Below are 18,787 nucleotides of genomic sequence, written 5' to 3'. Positions count from 1 at the left end.
ACATACTTAAAAACTTTAAATATTATGTATAGTAATATACACTCACCTAAAGGATTATTATGAACACCTGTTCAATTTCTCATTAATGCAATTATCTAATCAACCAATCACATGGCAGTTGCTTCAATGCATTTAGGGGTGTGGTCCTGGTCAACACAATCTCCTGAACTCCAAACTGAATGTCAGAATGGGAAAGAAAGGTGATTTAAGCAATTTTGAGCGTGGCATGGTTGTTGGTGCCAGACGGGCCGGTCTGAGTATTTCACAATCTGCTCAGTTACTGGGATTTTCACGCACAACCATTTCTAGGGTTTACATGCCACGGCCTACCTGAGCATTGTTTCTGACCATGTCCATGCCTTTATGACCACCATGTACCCATCCTCTGATGGCTACTTCCAGCAGGATAATGCACCATGTCACAAAGCTCGAATCATTTCAAATTGGTTTCTTGAACATGACAATGAGTTCACTGTACTAAAATGGCCCCCACAGTCACCAGATCTCAACCCAATAGAGCATCTTTGGGATGTGGTGGAACGGGAGCTTCGTGCCCTGGATGTGCATCCCACAAATCTCCATCAACTGCAAGATGCTATCCTATCAATATGGGCCAACATTTCTAAAGAATGCTTTCAGCACCTTGTTGAATCAATGCCACGTAGAATTAAGGCAGTTCTGAAGGCGAAAGGGGGTCAAACACCGTATTAGTATGGTGTTCCTAATAATCCTTTAGGTGAGTGTACATAATATCATCATGTAAAAGCAGAGGTAAACTTTAAACTGATTTTTAAACACATGCTAGATAATCTTGAAGAGGAATAATAATAATTGCGAAGTTTTTTTTTTCATATGACAGAGTAACACCTAAGCAACCCCTAAACTCCCTATTCTGTTATGTCCGTACCGAATTGAAGCTGATCTTAATCTAGCTGACTGGCAAAGTAAGAATTGTATGTGCACAACTTGCAATGTTGGTATTAATATTGCACATTCTCCGGCTCTATAATACACTACAGCCATTTTTTGAATTCAGTACAAAATACCCCACCTTGCGTTATGATGTCATTCAGAACCAAAAGTAAGCTACCCGGTGTGATGGTAAGAATGCAGAATTATGAGACACTTGAGACTCTGAGCAGTTTGTCAGCATCAAATATGGGTATTCAGCCTTGCACGTTTCATAGTCAGGGTTTTTCCTGCGTTCAAATTTGCGTGGCGGCCGCCTCCAGCAAATTTTGTGCCGCCCCAGCCTGATTTCACTCTACCCCCAGCTATTTCGATGTTATTTTGACTGCAGTTCCAGCGTTGCGCCACTATGGGGGCGCTGTGTCAGCAGCGGTGCACCGGAAAGCGCTAAAACAGCTGCAGAAAAAGAAGATCGAAAACAACTCTTATCGCTAGTTGGTGCTATCGGCGTCCTGAATTTCCCCCGGCTCCTCAAACAGGTAAATATAGTTTTTTTTTTTTATCCAAGCATGTCATGTTTATTTATTTATTTTTTATCCTCCGTATCAGAGTAACGTTAATGGTTTTTAGCGTTGCAGATATGGCTGGGAAAATCAACCACTACTTTATAAAGCGACCTCGCGAGGAAGAGAGTCAGGATTCCAGGTGAAACAGTGCAGACAAATTAGCGTAACAGGCAGTTAAAAAGTATTAATTCATGGTTGTGACAAAATGTGAAAATTATGTCAGGTCGGAACGTAGTTCGCAGGCAGGGACAGGCGAGGGTCAGAATGCAGGACAGGAAGAGTCTGTGAAGCGAGGGTACGTTAGTCCGTTTCCAAGTCATTAAGAGCATAACGCAAAGCCAACGTGTACGCAACTAAAACATTTTAAACATTATTTTAAAACAATTTTTTTGTCATTTTTCCAAATCTCAAAAGTGAGGCAGTTGAATGCATGTTGTATGCCTGTGCTGGTCAGGATGGTACCACCTCTGCCTCAGTTTGAGCCAGGAAAAACCCTGATAGTGTTTTTGTGTAAATAACCAGGGGTGGTGTCCCATGGGGGGAAGGGGTGCTAGCGACTGCGGCCAGCAGTAGAGATAAGGACTTGTGTAATGTAAGCTGTTTTAGCTCTAGTTGCCAGCATAGTTAGTTACTGATGAACTTGAATAGCAGATAAAGCTGGTGTCCCAACATTGCGTCTCCAACTGTGAACTTCTTTGATCCCCACCTGTACCTTCTGGTGGTGTAATAGGAAGAACTTGTGAGCATTAGATAAGTGAACAGACACACAGAATCTGGAGATTTCAAAGAATGCAACGGATAAATTCATTGGCACTCTCATGGGATGAAGGCTAGACCAGCGGAAAAGCATATAAACACATGGTCTGAATGGATGAAGGAGACCCAGCCTCTCTACCGCTGACAGTAACAATCAAAAACAAAGACAAAGAGGAGACCCTGTTCCCGCTTCAAACAGGTCCAGAGTGCAGACTGCCAGAGACTGACAGTTAAACCCATCTTCAGAATCACCTGCCATCTTAGCAGTGTGGCAGAAGGGATTGGCGATGGTGTGAGAATCTCAGTTTAACATTTCTGCTGCTGCCAAAGTCAGCTTCCATGCTTTATATATCCATTGTGCCATATCAGTTCCTGCTGGGCAGGTGGTGGCTGCTGCAGATGGTTCTGTTGGCTTTACCTTACCCATCTCACCAAAATAAGCATTGAAAAAGTCACATACAGCATGACACTGAGACACGTTTGAAGTGTAAGAAGCTATCTGCTGTTTTTGGGAGGTTTTACCCCTAGTAATATGTGGCCTGAACAAAAGTAGACAATGAAATAATTTATTCAGTATAAAAGTGAACTGGTATGACATGGGATACACTCAAAGAACTTTGAGTTATTACTCAAAATGAGTTATTAATTTATTGTGTTAGTTTATTCTTAGTTTACTGTTCTTAGAGATGTTATAGGAGTTTTCTCTGTGTTAATAGCTAAATATAGTATAATAATAGATATTTTATTGATCCCTGGAGGGAAATTGTCTTTATGCCTCCCTCAATTTAGAGTAAGTTGTCCATGTAAGGCAGCCACCTGTAGCAGCGCCCAGGAAGCCGGGGGTTAAAGGCCTTGCTCAAGGTCCCGCAGATGTGTTGAGGCTGGGTTTGAACCATCTGATTACAGGCACACAGGCTTAGCCCACTGAGCCACACCCTGCCCCTGTAGTCATCCCCCTGTATGTATTCACTGATGTGAGTACAAATGGAGTTCATGTCTGTTTGCCACTTTTGTTACCAGCAACTAATGAGATGTTCATACTGTATAACTTGCTGTTAATTCCTTGTACGTAAGCAGGTGGTTGTCATACTACTTATGTACATTGACGAATTAACTTTGTAGTGACGTTGTGGGAAACTCCATGAACCCATGTTCATTCTACTGTATAACCACTAGATGGTACTGTTTAGATTAGATTGTTGTTTATTTTAGACCACCTTGATACACACCAATACATAAAGACGTATAATAACCATACCTCCGGTGAATTGCTGTGGTGTGTGAATTTATGATTTATGATAGATACCTGATCAACCAACTTAAACTATAGAAATGCATTTGACTGACTAATCACATCACATCACTAGAGCACACAAAGATTACAAATACAACACAGGTCAGGATACACGTGAACTCAGGAGCACAAACATTTATGCTATAATTGCACACAGCTAGTGGGTATTGTCACTGATGAGATCTTGTTTTGTGGAGGATCTATGCAGGCGTGTGTTAATGTGCTTCCTGTAGCAAGTAATTTAAGCTGTTTTAGCTGTAGTTGGCAGCAAAGTTATTGTCGAAGACTGACTGCATTTATATGCCAACTGGATTAATAAATGACAAACACCGATCAGCCATAATATTAAAACCACCTTCTATGATCTCCGCCTGAACTTCCTGGTGGTGTGATATTAAGAACCTGTGAGCATCGGATAACAATACAAACAAATTTAATAGCTATTGTCATTAATGATGTTTTAAAAGTTTTTTGGAGGATCTACACAGGGGTGTGTTAATGTGCTTCCCGTAGCCTGGTGCTGTTTATCCCTGTGTAGAAGCTCAGCGGGGTGTAGCACACATCTTGTAGGGCTTTGGGAAATAGGTGAACCCAAGCACTCCTTCTATGTCAACAACTTCTCCAGGGGGTGGAGCAAAGGTGAAGTGCTGGAGAAGGGAGGTGAAGAACAGGAAGAGCTCCATCTGAGCCAGCTGCTCCCCCAGACACGCCCTTAATCCTGGGGAAAGCGTGGTGACCACACGAGAAGACTGTTAACCAGAATTAGTGGTTCTTTGGTTAGAGTTAAGCCATGTTTGCCCGTAAAAGAGCCTCTAAAGTGAAAAGAAAGTAAGTTACCAGCCGAAAAAGGACAGAATGCGTCCCGTCTCCGAAACCGACCCTGGGAATCGAGGAAATGCCCCGGGGTAAAGGTGTTCGGAGTCTCCCACTCGCTCTTATCATTCAGTACAGAGGTAAGGATTGGGGTTATACTCGTCCCCTACAGGGGTGGAATAGCAACGGTCTGTCAGGAATGCACTCGTACAAAGATCACACATTTTCATGAAGCATATAGTGCATATGCACGATTTTTGGTTCATCATGACAGCTGCCTGTGTTGACATTTTACATGCAATTTCAGATGCAGTTTTTGTTCAGTTTCTGTCTTACCTTTGGTATGAAGTACCCCCCCAGTGTGCTGTCTTTGCTGGTCATTTTGGGGAATCCTAGAGGCAAGATGTCAGAGAACCTCTGCGTCTCGTGGATGATGGCGTCGGTGTACGGCATGTTCGGCCGGTCTGCCATGCAGGGCTGCCGCGCCTGTCCGATCACTCTGTCAATCTCAGCCTGGACTTTCTCTGTGCATAAGCAGAGCAGCAGTGATGCACCTTATAGGTCACTTATGCATCAGAGGTGATTGAATATAGCAGGAAAAACTACAGCCCAGAGAAACTGAAATGTCAGCTTTTGAGCATAATACTTATTTTAAGTACATATCTTATAATACTTTAAGTACTAATTATGTGGCATCATGTTTTCTCCTGTATTTTTGTTAGGTACAAGAATATGAGTTATGTGGATATCAGATCAGTTCTTAAACTATTTTCCTAATTCACAAAATAAAAATGTCAAATGTTTCTTGCCTAGAAGACCAGTAACCTGTATGTTCTAAAATCAAAGACTGCTGACAATCTACTGCTCTGAATCCCTGACGTCTGGTGTAAAAGCCGATGCCCTGAAGGAAAACGTGTCATTTCCTGTGGCCTACTCTGAATTTCTGGATACTTCATCATGAAGAGGAGGCCCCAGCGCAGCGTGGTGGCAGAAGACTCTGTCCCCGCCTCGAACAGGTCCAGAGTGGAGATTAACAGAGACTCGGTGGTGAACCCAGCTTCAGAATCAGCTGCCATCTTGGATGTGTGGTAGAGAGGAATGGGAATAGTGTGAGAATCTCAGTTTAACATCTCTACTGCTGCCAAAGTCAGCTTCCATGCTTTATATATACATTGTGCCATATCAGTTACTGCTGGGCAGGTGGTGGCTGCTGCAGACAGTTCATGAGGATGGTGCTGTTGGCTTTACCTTATCCATCTCACCAAAATAAGCATCGATAAAGTCACGTGGATCAGACGGGTCCCAGTCCTTCTTATGTTTGGCTATTTCTTCTTTCAGGAAGGTGGTTATTTGGTCATAGTTGGAGAATATTGTTTGGTGAGGTCCAGGTAAATAGTCAAATAACCTTGGCCAGAGGTTATATAGCTGATAATGACAAGCAGAGTAGAATTACTTGACATGAACAGATTTTTTTTTGAGATCTTATATGCCAGTTTAATATAGAATTAAGCAACTGATGATACGAGGATACGTTGAAGCATTTGGTGAATCCATTCCATTTATTAGTTCAACTAGCAAATAAATGGCATCAGTCTCAAAGCTGAGAATTGCTGCACGCACCTGAACACGAGCTGAGCTGCACAAGTAAATACACTCGTTATCCAAGCGTAGAAGATTTTGGAACTTGGCATCACTGTAGTCGTAGCGATGCCCAAAAACCAGAGTACATATCACATTGGAGACGGCATTGTGTAGCATCACCATTGGGTTAAAGTATCCGCCTTAAAAGTTACAAAAGACAAAACACACACATACATAACTTAAATCATGCAACTATGGAAAGAACAGAGAAAAATTAGCATACAGTATATGAAAACAATTAGCAAGAACATATAATTGATGGGACACATTTCTTGTCGGAGGCCATGTTATTCACCACTTCAAGCGTGGACAGAAGCACAGTCAGTTTTGTATTGAAGGAAGTGGAGGACCAGGGTTATACTTACACACTGACCAGAATGTCTCCTAACTTTGGTAAAACCTGAAACTTCCTTATTTTGGGGGACATTTTTCAGGTCCCCATTTGGATAACCCCAATTAATGAATATCTGTGAACGCAACCAAACAAGTAAAAAAGCTAAAAGGCTTGTTTTTTGTTTGGTTATTTATGGTTAAGGTTAGGGTTGGGTAGGGGTTAAGGTCGTCATGAGTTTTCTCATGGGAATGAGAGTCACCACAAAAATATAATTACAAACCTGTGTGTGTGTGTGTGTGTGTGTGTGTGTGTGTGCATGCCCTGTGATGGATCAGCATCCCATGCCATCGTTGGTGAAGTTCCAGACTCAGTGTGTTAGTAACTGCGTTAGTAATGGATGGATAGATGGATGGATGTATGGATGGATGGATGGATTTCTGTAATCACCCTGCTCGTCCTCCATGGCCTGACAGAGGAACACACACTCCTGCTGGATGAACAGCTCCATCGTCTTCTTTCCTTCCCCAAAGTTCTTAAAGTGGGTCCCAGCAAACCTCCTGTGCTTCTTCCACATGTGTCCGTTGCTACTAATCAAGCCTTTAGCAGGAAAACATACAGAGAAGGACAACAGAAGTTAATAATATGCAAATATAGCACCTGTTTAAAGAGTAAAATAAGGATGGTAACTGATATCATTTTATACTATTGCATCTTACTTCATATGTCATTATGTACAATGTATGATTAGTGTTTAATGATTATGATTGAGACTGTGCTGGGAGACACAGCAAACATTCTGGCAATGGCACGTATTCATGCGCCATCCCGGAGGAGTTGGACTGCCTGTGCAACCTCTGTAGGGTCCAGGTATCGCCTCATGCTACCAGTAGTGACACTGACCGTAGCCAAATGCAAAACTAGTGAAAAAACAGTCAGAAAAGATGAGGAAGGAAAAATGTCAGTAGCCTCCATCTGTTAACCATTCCTGTTTTGGTGGTCATCGTATTTTTTGCCTCTCTAGTGCACCTGTTAATAATAAATAATAATAATACATTTTATTTTCAGCGCCTTTCAAAACACCCAAGGTCACTTAACACAACAAATCACAAATACATAAATAAAAAACATAATAAAATATAAATACACAAAATTACCCATAAAATGCACAAAAATATAAGATAAAGATTAAACTGCATATGCCAGCTTATACAAGTGAGTTTTTAAACGTGATTTAAACATGCTAATGGAATTAATCTTGCGAATGTCCGGTGGAAGCGAGTTCCACAGATAGGCTGCAGAATAACTAAAAGCTCTACCACCTATTGTAGTCAGACGAGTATGTGGAACTGTAAGATGGAGAGATGAGGAGGATCTGAGGGAACGAGATGGTCGATTGATTTGAATAAGATCCGACAAATAAGATGGAGCAAGGTCATGGATAGCCTTAAAAGTTAGGAGCAGAATTTTAAACTGAATGCTATATGTAATGGGAAGCCAGTGAAGTTCCTGTAGAACAGGAGTAATATGAGTTGTAGAAGGAGTTCTAGTAATGATCCTGGCAGCTGAGTTCTGGACCAATTAAAGTTTGTGTAGGGATTTTAAAGCCAAACCAAATAGAAGAGAATTACAATAATCAATGCGTGTTGTGACCAGTGTGTGAACAAGTAATTTCATTAACACCAAAGCAGCTGAAACTGATTAACAACCCCCCTGCTACTTAACTGACCAGATCAATATCCCATTAGTTTAATTGACTTTGATTAAAAGGTGATTAAAAGGTGTTCCTTTCATTTTTTTGAGCAGTGTACATACATGCCTGGATTATCATTATGCACATAATTAAACAGTATGACATTCGGATTCCACATATACTTACCAATTCCTTTAAAAACTTTATTAAAAAGCGGGATATCTGGACGATCGACGAGATTTTGTCCCTGAGTAACCAAGGCTTCTTTCATCATTTTATATCCAGTTACAAACACCATTTTTTCGCTGCCTTTCCTCAGACTGAAAACATTGCCATATTTTTCAGCAAGCTGAAACAATAAATAGGACAAATATATATATACTGCATGCAGAGCATCAGGTTTGAAGAAGTGAAGAGACCATTTATATATTATATATATATATATATACACACACACATACACACACACACACAGTGGTACCTCGGTTCTCCGGATGGGACTCTGGATCTAATCCTAAAAAGTTCGAGTTCTGATCGAATTTTTCCCATAAGGAATAATGGAAAACCAATTAATTGGTTCCCGGCCCCCCAAAATTAAAATATGCTTTTTTTTTTTTTTAGCATTTAAACACAAAATGAACAGGATAAAGCAAGAAGAGCATTTTTTTGTTAATGGCTTCCAAAACAATAAAGATCTTATCCCAACATTACCCCTGTCCTGCCCCGATAGTCCGCCATGCCCCCTCATTAACCTCTGTGGGATCCCCATGTGATCAGCTGTTTCTGGTTGTTGTCATTAGTCCTATTAAGTCCGCGTTTCAGTTTGTTTCCCCAGTCCGGTCATTGGGTGCGTTCGACTTGCTTACAGCGCTGGCTTAAAGCAACGCATTCCGATCCTGACGCAATGCATTACGGTTAGATGCATTGTGACCTCTCACCTGGCTGCACAAACTGGAACCGCCTCCGTGACGACACACCTTTGACCTTATTGGCTGAAGAGTTTAGTTACACGCATGACGTTTGTATCCCAGGCAGTTCCGATGCGTAATCTGCTATTTCTCCCGAATATCACGTAAAGCAGTGAGAACTGGTTTTCAGTTAATTTACCTGGTAAAATAAAGTTTAAATTAATGACATAAATGCTCTAATAGTACACGTAAGTTAGTGGTTTATTTATTGTTAGTTACGGTAATGTTGCGCTGCTTTATTTGGTTAATCGTCCAGTCTGTGAAGAAGGCATTCAAGTAAGAATTGCATTGTAGTATGACTCATTTCCTGGCGCGTACAATTTATATTAGGTCAGCGTTCACGGTTCGATTTCTGATATTCAGATCGAGTTCTAGGTCAAACTGGTTTGTTCGACTTTCAAGAAATTTGAGTTCTAGTGAGTTCGAGAACCGAGGTACCACTGTATATACCAATGACACAGTTTTACAGTGTAAGATGCTATCTGCTGTTTTTGCCCCAATGAAACGTGGCCTGAAACAAAGTAGACAGTGTAATAATTTATTCAGCGTAAAACTGAATTGGTATAAAATGGGATACACTCCAGCAAAAATTCTTGGCAGGGTCGATGCCCATCCAACCTTGTGTCTTGTTCCCATGTGGCCAGCAGGTGTTGCTGGCCATCCTGTTTCTCCCCTCCCTATCTGGTAGTCCCTCTGTCCCAAGTGTGTTTCCCTGCTCCCCAAGCTGCCATGCTGAACCCCTCCAGTCATGACATTAATGTGAATCGCTTTTATTTTTTCCTCAGTGTTTGGTATTGTTTTATATGTCTTTGCTTTGGTCCCTGTTTTTGGTCTAACCTGCTTATGCCTTCTTTAATTATGTTCTGCTTGTATATAGTTCCTAGTCTCTCCTAGTGTTGTTGCTGTTCAGTGTTTGTTAAATGTTTCCTAGTTGTCAAGTGTAATTTACTCCACCTGTTGCTTCTTGTCTAATGCTTTTGCTTATTGGTTGTTTTTGGTTACGCTCCACACCTGTGCTCCTTTTTTGTCCATTTTACCTATGAAGATTAAAGTGCCTGACCTCATTTTGTTCCTTAGTCTATCTTTGTAGTTGTTCTGGTGTTTGTAGCTGTGCTCTTCCCTGTGCTCCTACTTATCTGTGTTTTTGTTGTTCCTGGTATTGCTCCCAGTCTAGTTGTAGTTCCAGGGTTTGTTGTCTTTGTAATTAATTAGTTTGTAGTATTTTCCTGTTTTGGTTTTGACCCCCTGTGGTTCCTTTGTTTTCTTTTTTCTGTTTGAGTTTTGTACTGTATGTGAATAAACCCCTTTTGTTGGAGCAACTCCATAGATCTTCCTTCCCTTTACCATGTCCCACCATCATAATACAGTACTACTAACATGTACACTATAGATATTTATATGCGCGATTTAATACAGATTTTTACCTTCATCATTGTCTTTGATTCAAGATCCGTAAAGATGTTTCCCAAAAAGGGCAGGGACCACGGTCCTGGTGGATAATTTGGTGGATTCCTGTTTTTCAGGATATCAGCCATCAACAGGAAGATAAAGACGAAGAGCAGAATGCTCCAGAAATCCAGACAGTCCAAGACTGCTTGAAGAATCATGGTTGGAAGGGTGTGGAGGGAGAGTCTGGAGCTGCAGGGCCCTCGAAAGCACCGTATGGAGTAAAAACGTCCTTGTTAATGATCAAATTTCTCTTACGCAAGAGTCACATGGACATATCAATCACCACTGGTTCTTTCTACCTAATAGTAACTATTTAACCTACTGCGTTTTGTAAGACCTGCGCTGTTAGCTCACCAACCACCGGCTGCTAGGCGACCCTTAGCTCTGCCCTCATTTATTCCCTATCAAAACAGCTAGTTCCTTGGAGACTTGTGTTTTTTCCCAGCATTGTGGTTTAATTGGTGCACTCTATTTCTGCACCCCCTCACCTGCCTCTGTTTTATACTTGAAACCACTACAGGGTCACAGTAAGCTTGGAGCCTCTCCCACAAGCCAGACACGTAGGATGGGATGCAGGTCCATCACAGGGCACATAAACACTATGGCCAGTTTAGAGATGCCATTTCATCTAACTGAACTGAAGCCCCCAGCCCTGAAGGCGTGAAACGTCAGTGTTGCCAAACCTCTGCGTATCAGACCCCAATTCCACTAGCTTTGCGCTCTGCTGAGTCAGTTGACTCCTTTAAAATACATCTTAAGACTTTCTTCTTTAAGAAGGTCTTTGAATAGAGCTGAGTTAACGCTATTTGGGCTTTATTCTCTAATATATTTTTCAAGTGTTTCTATTATCTCATGTTTTTTCATACTGTGTTTGGTATGCTTATCTTTATTGTTACATTTCTTGTACAGCACTTTGCGACTTGTGTCTGTGAAAAGTGCTTTATAAATATATTTTACTTACTTACTTACCTTTGATGTTGTATATATCTCTGCACTTTTTACCAATGAAATAATGTCCGTGTCTTTCACTCCTCTGACATACTGTGCTGTTGGTGGCATACAAACAGAAATCAAACATGCTGATGCCTCAAGGTCACACCACCTGTCAACAGTGTCATGGTTCGCATACATGTTGATATAAACACCTAAGCAGTCCATGCCTATAGACTCAATAGGTTCTATAGTTCTAATAGTTCTTCTAGTTTGAATATTATCCAGCAGTAGAATGATAAATGCTTATATAACCTATGATGAGGACTTCTGACCCATTAAGACTAAAGTTCTCCACCACCAAAGGTGAACTGTTAACATCTCATAACCCACTGGTATAAAATATATTTGCTGCTTGACTGTTTTATGACCCATCAATGGTGAGTCTTTCTGAAACTTTGATTCATGATAAAAATGAGTATTATAATGTGTGAAATAAAATACAATCATGTCACATTCTTATAAACATTTAAAAGGGTTAAGAAATGTAATTCCATTCAAATATATAGTGTGTAAAAGTATCTAATGTGATTATGTGGGATCTTTTATGTTTTGCATACAAAAACAAAAAAACTTCATATATGGGAAGTAAAGAATAAAGTTTCACAAACCTTAAAATGTATTAGTTATCTATCAAAGTACAAAGATTATTCAGATGCAGAACTACAAGGATTCTTATTCTTAGGTCACTGAAGACTGAGACACAAGATGGGTATACAGCCTGGATGGGATTCCAATCACGTGTTGCCAAAACACGTGATTATCCTTGACTATGTTACAGTAGTGTTGCTCTCCATTGTAAAAGGATGATGTCACCAAAGAGTCATTAGAAATACTTTTTATTTTAGCGATCAGAAGCAGTGTACAGTGCACTACAGCAGGTGGTGCAATACATCAGCAATATACTCAAATTACAGGATCGACACCAAACTTTTGAGTCCTTCCTTCTCCTGAAGCTCCATCTTTCCCATATGTAATGAATGCAACCTCTGTGCTCTCGTTTGTTAAATGGCTCGACCTTCAAAGTGTTTTAGGGCCCTATTTGGCATCCGGCGCAAAACAGCTCCAGGCGCAACACAAGTGTCTTTGGTAGCATGAGCCCGACGCAGTTGTCACTTCCCTGACCAGCATCCACGTCGTTTAAATAGCAAAAGTTCTTGCACCCATCTGGGTGCCCCTGGGCCTTAAAATGAGGTGCAGTCAGATACATTGTTGGCATATTGCTACAATATATGAACTAAAGTATTGGGACACCAGGCCATTCCCTACAGGGACTTTTATGACATCACATTCTAAATCCATAAGCATCAATATGGAGATAACAGCAATAACAGCTTCCTCTCTTCTGGGAAGGCTTTCCACAAGATTCTGGAGTGTGTCTATGGGAATTTTGCCCCATTCATCCAGAAGAATATTTGTGTGCATGAGGTCAGGCATTGATATTGGACTGGGTCTCAATCTCCATTCTAGTTCATCCCAAAGGTGTTTGATGAGGTTGTGATCAATGCTTTGTGCAGACTAGTCAAGATCTTCCACAACAAACTCAGGAATGTCTTTACGGACCTTGCTCTGTGCACTGAGGCAGGTCATGCTAGAACAGAAAAGGGCCTTCCCCAAATAATTCCCACAAAGTTGGAAGCATAGAATTGTCTAAAATGTCTTGACATATGCATACCACATAGTCATATTGTATCTTTAACAAATTATACTGTGATTGAATATACAATTCATCGTTCAGTTTGTGCCATTAACTGCGATTAAGAAAATGAATCGATTGACAGCCCTCTGCTTTCTCTACACCATGCAGTTTATAGAGTACCTCTTGTAGGAAGCTAATTCCCCTCTAAATATTTCCTATGTTTCCTAGGCTTTTACTACTAATTATATGAGAGCTGGACATTTCCTCATTATGCAATATAGCAATTATTTGCTCTTGAATTACTTTTTATATCCTCCTGAGACCCCACCCATTCATTTATGTCCATTGTAGTGGACATTTTGTTTTTGCATCTATCTTTTCACTGATGTAAGGAAACATATTTATTCCTGTTGTACACTAAAGAGGACATACTGTGAAATTAAAAATAAAAATAAATTTGAAAAAATCTAAATTGAAAGATGTCTTATTTCCTCCAAAGACAAATGACCTAAAATTGAAGGACACTATTTTCCTTGGGTCTCAGGAGGATATTGCATGAAAGACCTGTGGATGTTCATGATGTTTGTCAATGTCAAATGTGTTTATTCACCCATTTGCCATTCATAGTGTTTTGTGTAAATTAGCAGGGGTGGTGTCCCATGGGGGAGGGGGGGTGCTAATGACTGGCAAGCAGTAAAGATATGGGCTTGTGTAATTTAAGCTGTTTCTAGCTGTAGTTGGCAGGATAGTTATTGTCGAAGACTGACTGCATTTATATGCCAGCTGGATTAATAAATGACAAACACCGATCAGCCATAATATTAAGACCACCTGCCTAATGGTGCCCCTACATCATGTCTCCACCCGTGAACTTCTATGATCTCCGCCTGAACTTCCTGGTGGTGTGATATTAAGAACCTGTGAGCATCAGATAACTTGTGAGCATCGGATAACTTGTGAGCATTAGATAAGTGAACAGACACACAGAATCTGGAGATTTCAAAGGATGTAATGGATAAATTCATTGGCACTCTCATGGGATGAAGGCTAGACCAGCGGAACAGCATATAAACACATGGTCTGAATGGATGAAGGAGACCCAGCCTCTCTGTCATGCAGAGTAAACATACCCTTTACAAGTGATGAATATAGTGTAAGTAAGCAGGGCACCTTGCGCTTCCACAAAATGTGACACTAATTCACTTCTCAGTGAATATCAAGCTTTTGAAATTTGGCGGTGAAGGGTTTGCTTTTAAAGTTTGCACAGAATGCATTACAGAATGCATGTTCAGATCTTTCAGTCTATCCAGAAATGTTTAGGTCTTTCAAATGCAGCTTGTGATAAACTTATTTGATATAGCGTGTAATAATACTATATGATTTTACATAGAGGGCATATCATACATCCCAAAGATGAATAAATAGGTTTTAGTTGACTAGCTAGCATACAGTACAAACAAATTTAATAGCTATTGTCATTAATGATGTTTTAAAAGTTTTTTGGAGGATCTACGCAGGTGTGTGTTAATGTGCTTCCCATAGCCTGGTGCTGTTTATCCCTGTGTAGAAGCTCAGCGAGGCATAGCACACATCTTGTAGGGCTTTGGGAAATAGGTGAACCCAAGCAATGGATCTATGTCAACTTCTTCTCCAGGGGGTGGAGAGAGGGTGAAGCGCTGGAGAAGGAAGGTGAAAAACAGGAAGAGCTCCATCCGAGCCAGCTGCTCCCCCAGACACGCCCTTAGTCCTGGGGAAAGCATGACAACCACACGAGACCATTAACTGGAAACAGTGTTTCTTTGTTTAGGCTTAGACCTCTTGTTTAATAAGTGGAAAGGAAGTGAGTTACCAGCTGAAAAAGGATAGAATGCGTCCCGTCTCCGAAACCGGCCCTGGGAATCCAGGAAATGCCCCGGGTTAAAGGTGTTCGGAGTCTCCCACTCGCTCTGATCATTCAGTACAGAGGTAATGATCGCGGTTATGCTCGTCCCCTACAGGGGGGAACAGCAACCGTCTGTCAGGAATGCACTCATGCAAAGATCACACATCTTCTGTACTGCCGTTGGTGTAACATTTTCATGAAGCACATAGTCCATATGCAGGATTCATGGTTCATCATGACAGCTGCCTGTGGTGACATTTTACATGCAGTTTCAAGAATTAGATGCAGTTTTTGTTCGGTTTCTGTCTTACCTTTGGTATGAAGTACCCCCCCAGTGTGCTGTCATTGCTGGTCATTTTGGGGAATCCCAGAGGCAAGATGTCAGAGAACCTCTGCGTCTCGTGGATGACGGCGTCGGTGTACGGCATGTTTGGCAGGTCTGCCATGCAGGGCTGCCGCGCCTGTCCGATCACTCTGTCAATCTCAGCCTGGACTTTCTCTGTGCATAAGCAGAACAGCAGTGATGCACCTTATAGGTCACTTATGCATCAGAGGTGATTGAATATATCAGGAAAAACTACAGCCCAGAGAAACTGAAATGTCGGCTTTTGAGCATAATACTTATTTTAAGTACATATCTTGTAATATTCTAAGTACCAATTATGTGGAAATTAATTGAGATATCTGGTAAATCCCAAGAAATCCCAAGAAGTCTATTAACATGGTCAGTGGCCCGTGGGTTGACGGTGAGGTGGATAGCAATGATAAAATGCGTGTGGGAGGCAGGGGGGGGGGGGGGGGGAAATTAGCGGGAGAACATTTCAAACTGGATTTAAGGAAGCACTTCTTTACACAGCGTGTAGTCAGAGTATGGAATAGTCTTCCTGATAACGTGGTGCAAGCTGAATCCATGGGTTCCTTTAAATCAGAGCTAGATAAGATTTTAACAACTCTGAGCTATTAGTTAAGTTCTCCCCAAGCGAGCTCGATGGGCCGAATGGCCTCCTCTCGTTTGTATAGTTCTTATGTTCTTATGTTCTTATGACAGCATTTTTTTCCCTGCAATACAAGATCACAGATGGCAACTTTAGGTTTAAAATGTTGTTAAACAAAATCAGCTGAGCGCCATTTTTAGCAGACAGTAAACCCAAAGAGAACAGAGCCTCTGGATATATCAATCATTTTACTCCTCTTTTGTGTTATACACAAAGATATTAGTTATGTGGATATCAGATCAGTGCTGAGTTGTTAGCAAAACAGTATAATTAACAAAATTAAAAATAATGAAAAAAATAATATTTTTTTTACCCTGGAAGACTGCTCTGAGCAGTTGCCCTTTACCTCTGACTTCTGGTGTAAATACCAATGCTCTAAAAAAAGTGTAATTTCCTGTGGCCTACTCTGAATTTCTGGATACTTCATCATATAGACGAGGCACCAGCGCAGCGTGGTGGCAGCAGACTCTGTCCCAGCCTCGAACAGGTCCAGAGTGCAGATTACCAGAGACTTGGTGGTGAACCCAGCTTCAGAATCAGCTGCCATCTTGGGTGTGTGGTAGAGAGGAATGGGAATGGTGTGAGAATCTCAGTTTAACATCTCTACTGCTGCCAAAGTCAGCTTCCATGCTTTATATATACATTGTGCCATATCAGTTACTGCTGGGCAGGTGGTGGCTGCTGCAGACAGTTCATGAGGATGGTGCTGTCGGCTTTACCTTATCCATCTCACCAAAATAAGCATCGATAAAGTCACGTGGATCAGACGGGTCCCAGTCCTTCTTATGTTTGGCTATTTCCTCTTTCAGGACAGTGGTTATTTGGTCATAGTTGGAGAATATTGTTTGGTGAGGTCCAGGTAAATAGTCAAATAGCCTTGGCCAGAGGTTATATAGCTGATAATGACAAGCAGAGTAGAATTACTTGACATGAACAGATAGTTTTTTGAGATCTTACAGTATATGCCAGTTTAATATAGTAATATTAATATATTATTAAGCAGTTGAGTGTATTTTGAAGTAATTTCTGAATCCCATTCTATTTAGGTATACACCGATCGGCTATAATATTAAAACCACTGAGAGGTGAAGTGAATAACATTGACTGTCTCATTACAGTGGCACCTGTAATTGGCATATGAACAGTCAGTTCTTGAAGTTGATGTGTTGGAAACCGGAAAAATAAGCAACCGTAAGGATCTGGGCCAAATTGTGATGGCTAGATGACTGGGTCAGAGGATCTCCAAAATGGCTGGTCTTGTGGGGTGTTCCTAGTATGCGGTGTTCAGGACCTAGCAAAAGTGGTTCAAGGAAGGCCAACCAGTGAACCAGTGATGAGATTATGGGTGCCCAAGGCTTACTGATGCATCTGGGGAGTAAAGCTTTGCCCATCTGGTCTGATCCCATAGGAGAGCTACTGTAACAACCTCCTTTACAATGGGCATGTGAGCATCAGAACTGGACCATGAAGCAATGGAAAAAGGTGGCCTGATCTGATGAGTCACATTTTCTTTAAATCATGTGGAGGATCAGATGCATGTGTATCAGATGGCATCAGCATGCGCTATAAGAAGAAGGCAAGCTGGTAGAGGCCGTGTGATGATCTGGGCAATGTTCTGTTGGGAAGCCTTGGGTCCTGGCATTCATGTGCATGTTACTTTGACATGTACAACCTACCTAAACATTCTTGCAGACCAGGTACACCCCTTCATGGCACCAGTATTCTCTGATGCCAGTGGCCTCTTTCCGCAGGATAATACGCCCTGCCACACTGCAAAAATTGTTCAGGAGTGGTTTGAGGAACATGAAAAGAGTTCAGCGTGTTGACTTGGCCTCCAAATTCCCCAGATCTCAATCCGATTGAGCATCTGTGGCATGTGCAGGACAAAAAGTCCGATACACGGAGGCCACACCTCACAAGCAACAGGACTTAAAGAATCTCCTGCTAACGTCTTGGTGCCAGATACCACAGAACACCTTCAGACATCTTCTGAAGTCCATGTCTCGAAGGGCTAGAGCTGTTTTGGTGGCACGAGGGGGACCTACATGACATTAGGCAGGTTTGAATATCATGGCTGATCGGTGTATGTCATTTATTAATCCAGCTGGCATATAAATGCAGTCAGTCTTAAAGTTGGGAATTGCTCAGTGGTTACCAGCCTATAACTCAGGAGTTGCACGCACCTGAGCGAGAGTGCTGCCCGACAAATAGACACACTCATTATTCAAACGTAGAAGATTCTGGAACTTGGCATCACTGTAGTCAAAGCGATGCCCCAAAACCAGAGTACATATCACATTGGAGACGGCATTGTGTAGCATCACCATTGGATTAAAGTATCCGCCTCAAAAGTTAAGAAGAAAGAAAAAAACACTTAAAACATGCAACTATGGGAAAAACAGAGAAAAATGAACACAGTATATGAAAATAATTACCAATAACCTATTGCAATAATTGATGGTGCACATTTAATGTATGAGGCCATGTTATTTGCCACTTTGACTGAAAGCAGAGTGTTATGGTGTGACATGATGGAAAGATGATCCACAAAGTGCATCTAAGGCAAAGAAACCAGAAACAAAGGACCACAAGGGGTCAAAAATAAAGCAAGTAGACAACAAGAACTAAAACAGGGAGCAACACAGGAACAAACATAACAACCAACTGAGAAATAGAATAGGAGAGATAAGAAACCCTGCATTGGTGATGGATGTTACTTTGGATTTCTGTAATCACCCTGCTCGTCCTCCATGGCCTGACAGAGGAACACACACTCCTGCTGGATGGACAGCTCCATTGTCTTCTTTCCTTCCCCAAAGTACTTAAAGTAGGTTCCCGCAAACCTCCTGTGTTTCTTCCAC

General features: G+C 41.4%; 2 protein-coding genes and 1 long non-coding RNA gene across 4 annotated transcripts in view; 1 reads left to right on the top strand and 2 right to left on the bottom strand.

Annotated features, from left to right (window-relative positions):
* Positions 1-1,324: 1,324 nt before the first annotated feature.
* On the top strand, positions 1,325-11,448 carry LOC111834865 (uncharacterized). The gene is made up of 3 exons (XR_011982781.1): positions 1,325-1,448; positions 4,151-4,478; positions 10,495-11,448. It is a non-coding gene; the product is annotated as an uncharacterized lncRNA (long non-coding RNA).
* On the bottom strand, positions 3,417-10,578 carry LOC111834862 (cytochrome P450 2J2-like). The gene is made up of 9 exons (XM_072699998.1): positions 10,396-10,578; positions 8,190-8,352; positions 6,761-6,910; positions 5,959-6,119; positions 5,587-5,763; positions 5,273-5,414; positions 4,675-4,862; positions 4,363-4,504; positions 3,417-4,243 (listed from the first exon to the last, which is right to left on the bottom strand). Exons 1-9 carry the CDS (start codon positions 10,576-10,578, stop codon positions 4,068-4,070), a joined length of 1,482 nt encoding a protein of 493 aa, XP_072556099.1. The 3' UTR covers positions 3,417-4,067.
* Positions 11,449-14,040: 2,592 nt separating the features above from the next.
* LOC111834861 (cytochrome P450 2J2-like) overlaps positions 14,041-18,787 on the bottom strand; it is a 6,780-nt gene continuing 2,033 nt past the window's right edge. For both annotated transcript variants that reach the window (XM_023794636.2, XM_072699997.1), the window contains 7 exons: positions 18,663-18,787; positions 18,110-18,270; positions 16,646-16,822; positions 16,332-16,473; positions 15,243-15,430; positions 14,899-15,040; positions 14,041-14,796 (listed from right to left, as the gene is read on the bottom strand). The exon at positions 18,663-18,787 is cut by the window's right edge and continues 25 nt beyond it. In XM_023794636.2, the coding sequence (XP_023650404.1) occupies positions 14,621-14,796; positions 14,899-15,040; positions 15,243-15,430; positions 16,332-16,473; positions 16,646-16,822; positions 18,110-18,270; positions 18,663-18,787 (1,111 nt within the window). In that variant the 3' untranslated portion in view covers positions 14,041-14,620. The remainder of the gene's footprint in view (positions 14,797-14,898; positions 15,041-15,242; positions 15,431-16,331; positions 16,474-16,645; positions 16,823-18,109; positions 18,271-18,662) is intronic.

Source organism: Paramormyrops kingsleyae, chromosome 15 (genome assembly GCF_048594095.1).
Source record: "Paramormyrops kingsleyae isolate MSU_618 chromosome 15, PKINGS_0.4, whole genome shotgun sequence".
NCBI lineage: Eukaryota > Metazoa > Chordata > Actinopteri > Osteoglossiformes > Mormyridae > Paramormyrops > Paramormyrops kingsleyae.
The sequence above is the reverse complement of the archived record's forward strand: the minus strand, read 5'-3'. Positions and strand labels throughout refer to the sequence as shown.

Coding starts and splice junctions, on each gene's coding strand:
- LOC111834862 (XM_072699998.1), bottom strand. CDS start 10,578: ATGATTCTTCAAGCAGTCTTGGACTGTCTGGATTTCTGGAGCATTCTG. Junction 6,911..8,189: donor TAAAGTTTTTAAAGGAATTG/GTAAGTATATGT, acceptor TTCCTGCTAAAG/GCTTGATTAGTAGCAACGGA. Junction 4,244..4,362: donor ATTCTGTCCTTTTTCGGCTG/GTAACTTACTTT, acceptor CGCTTTCCCCAG/GATTAAGGGCGTGTCTGGGG.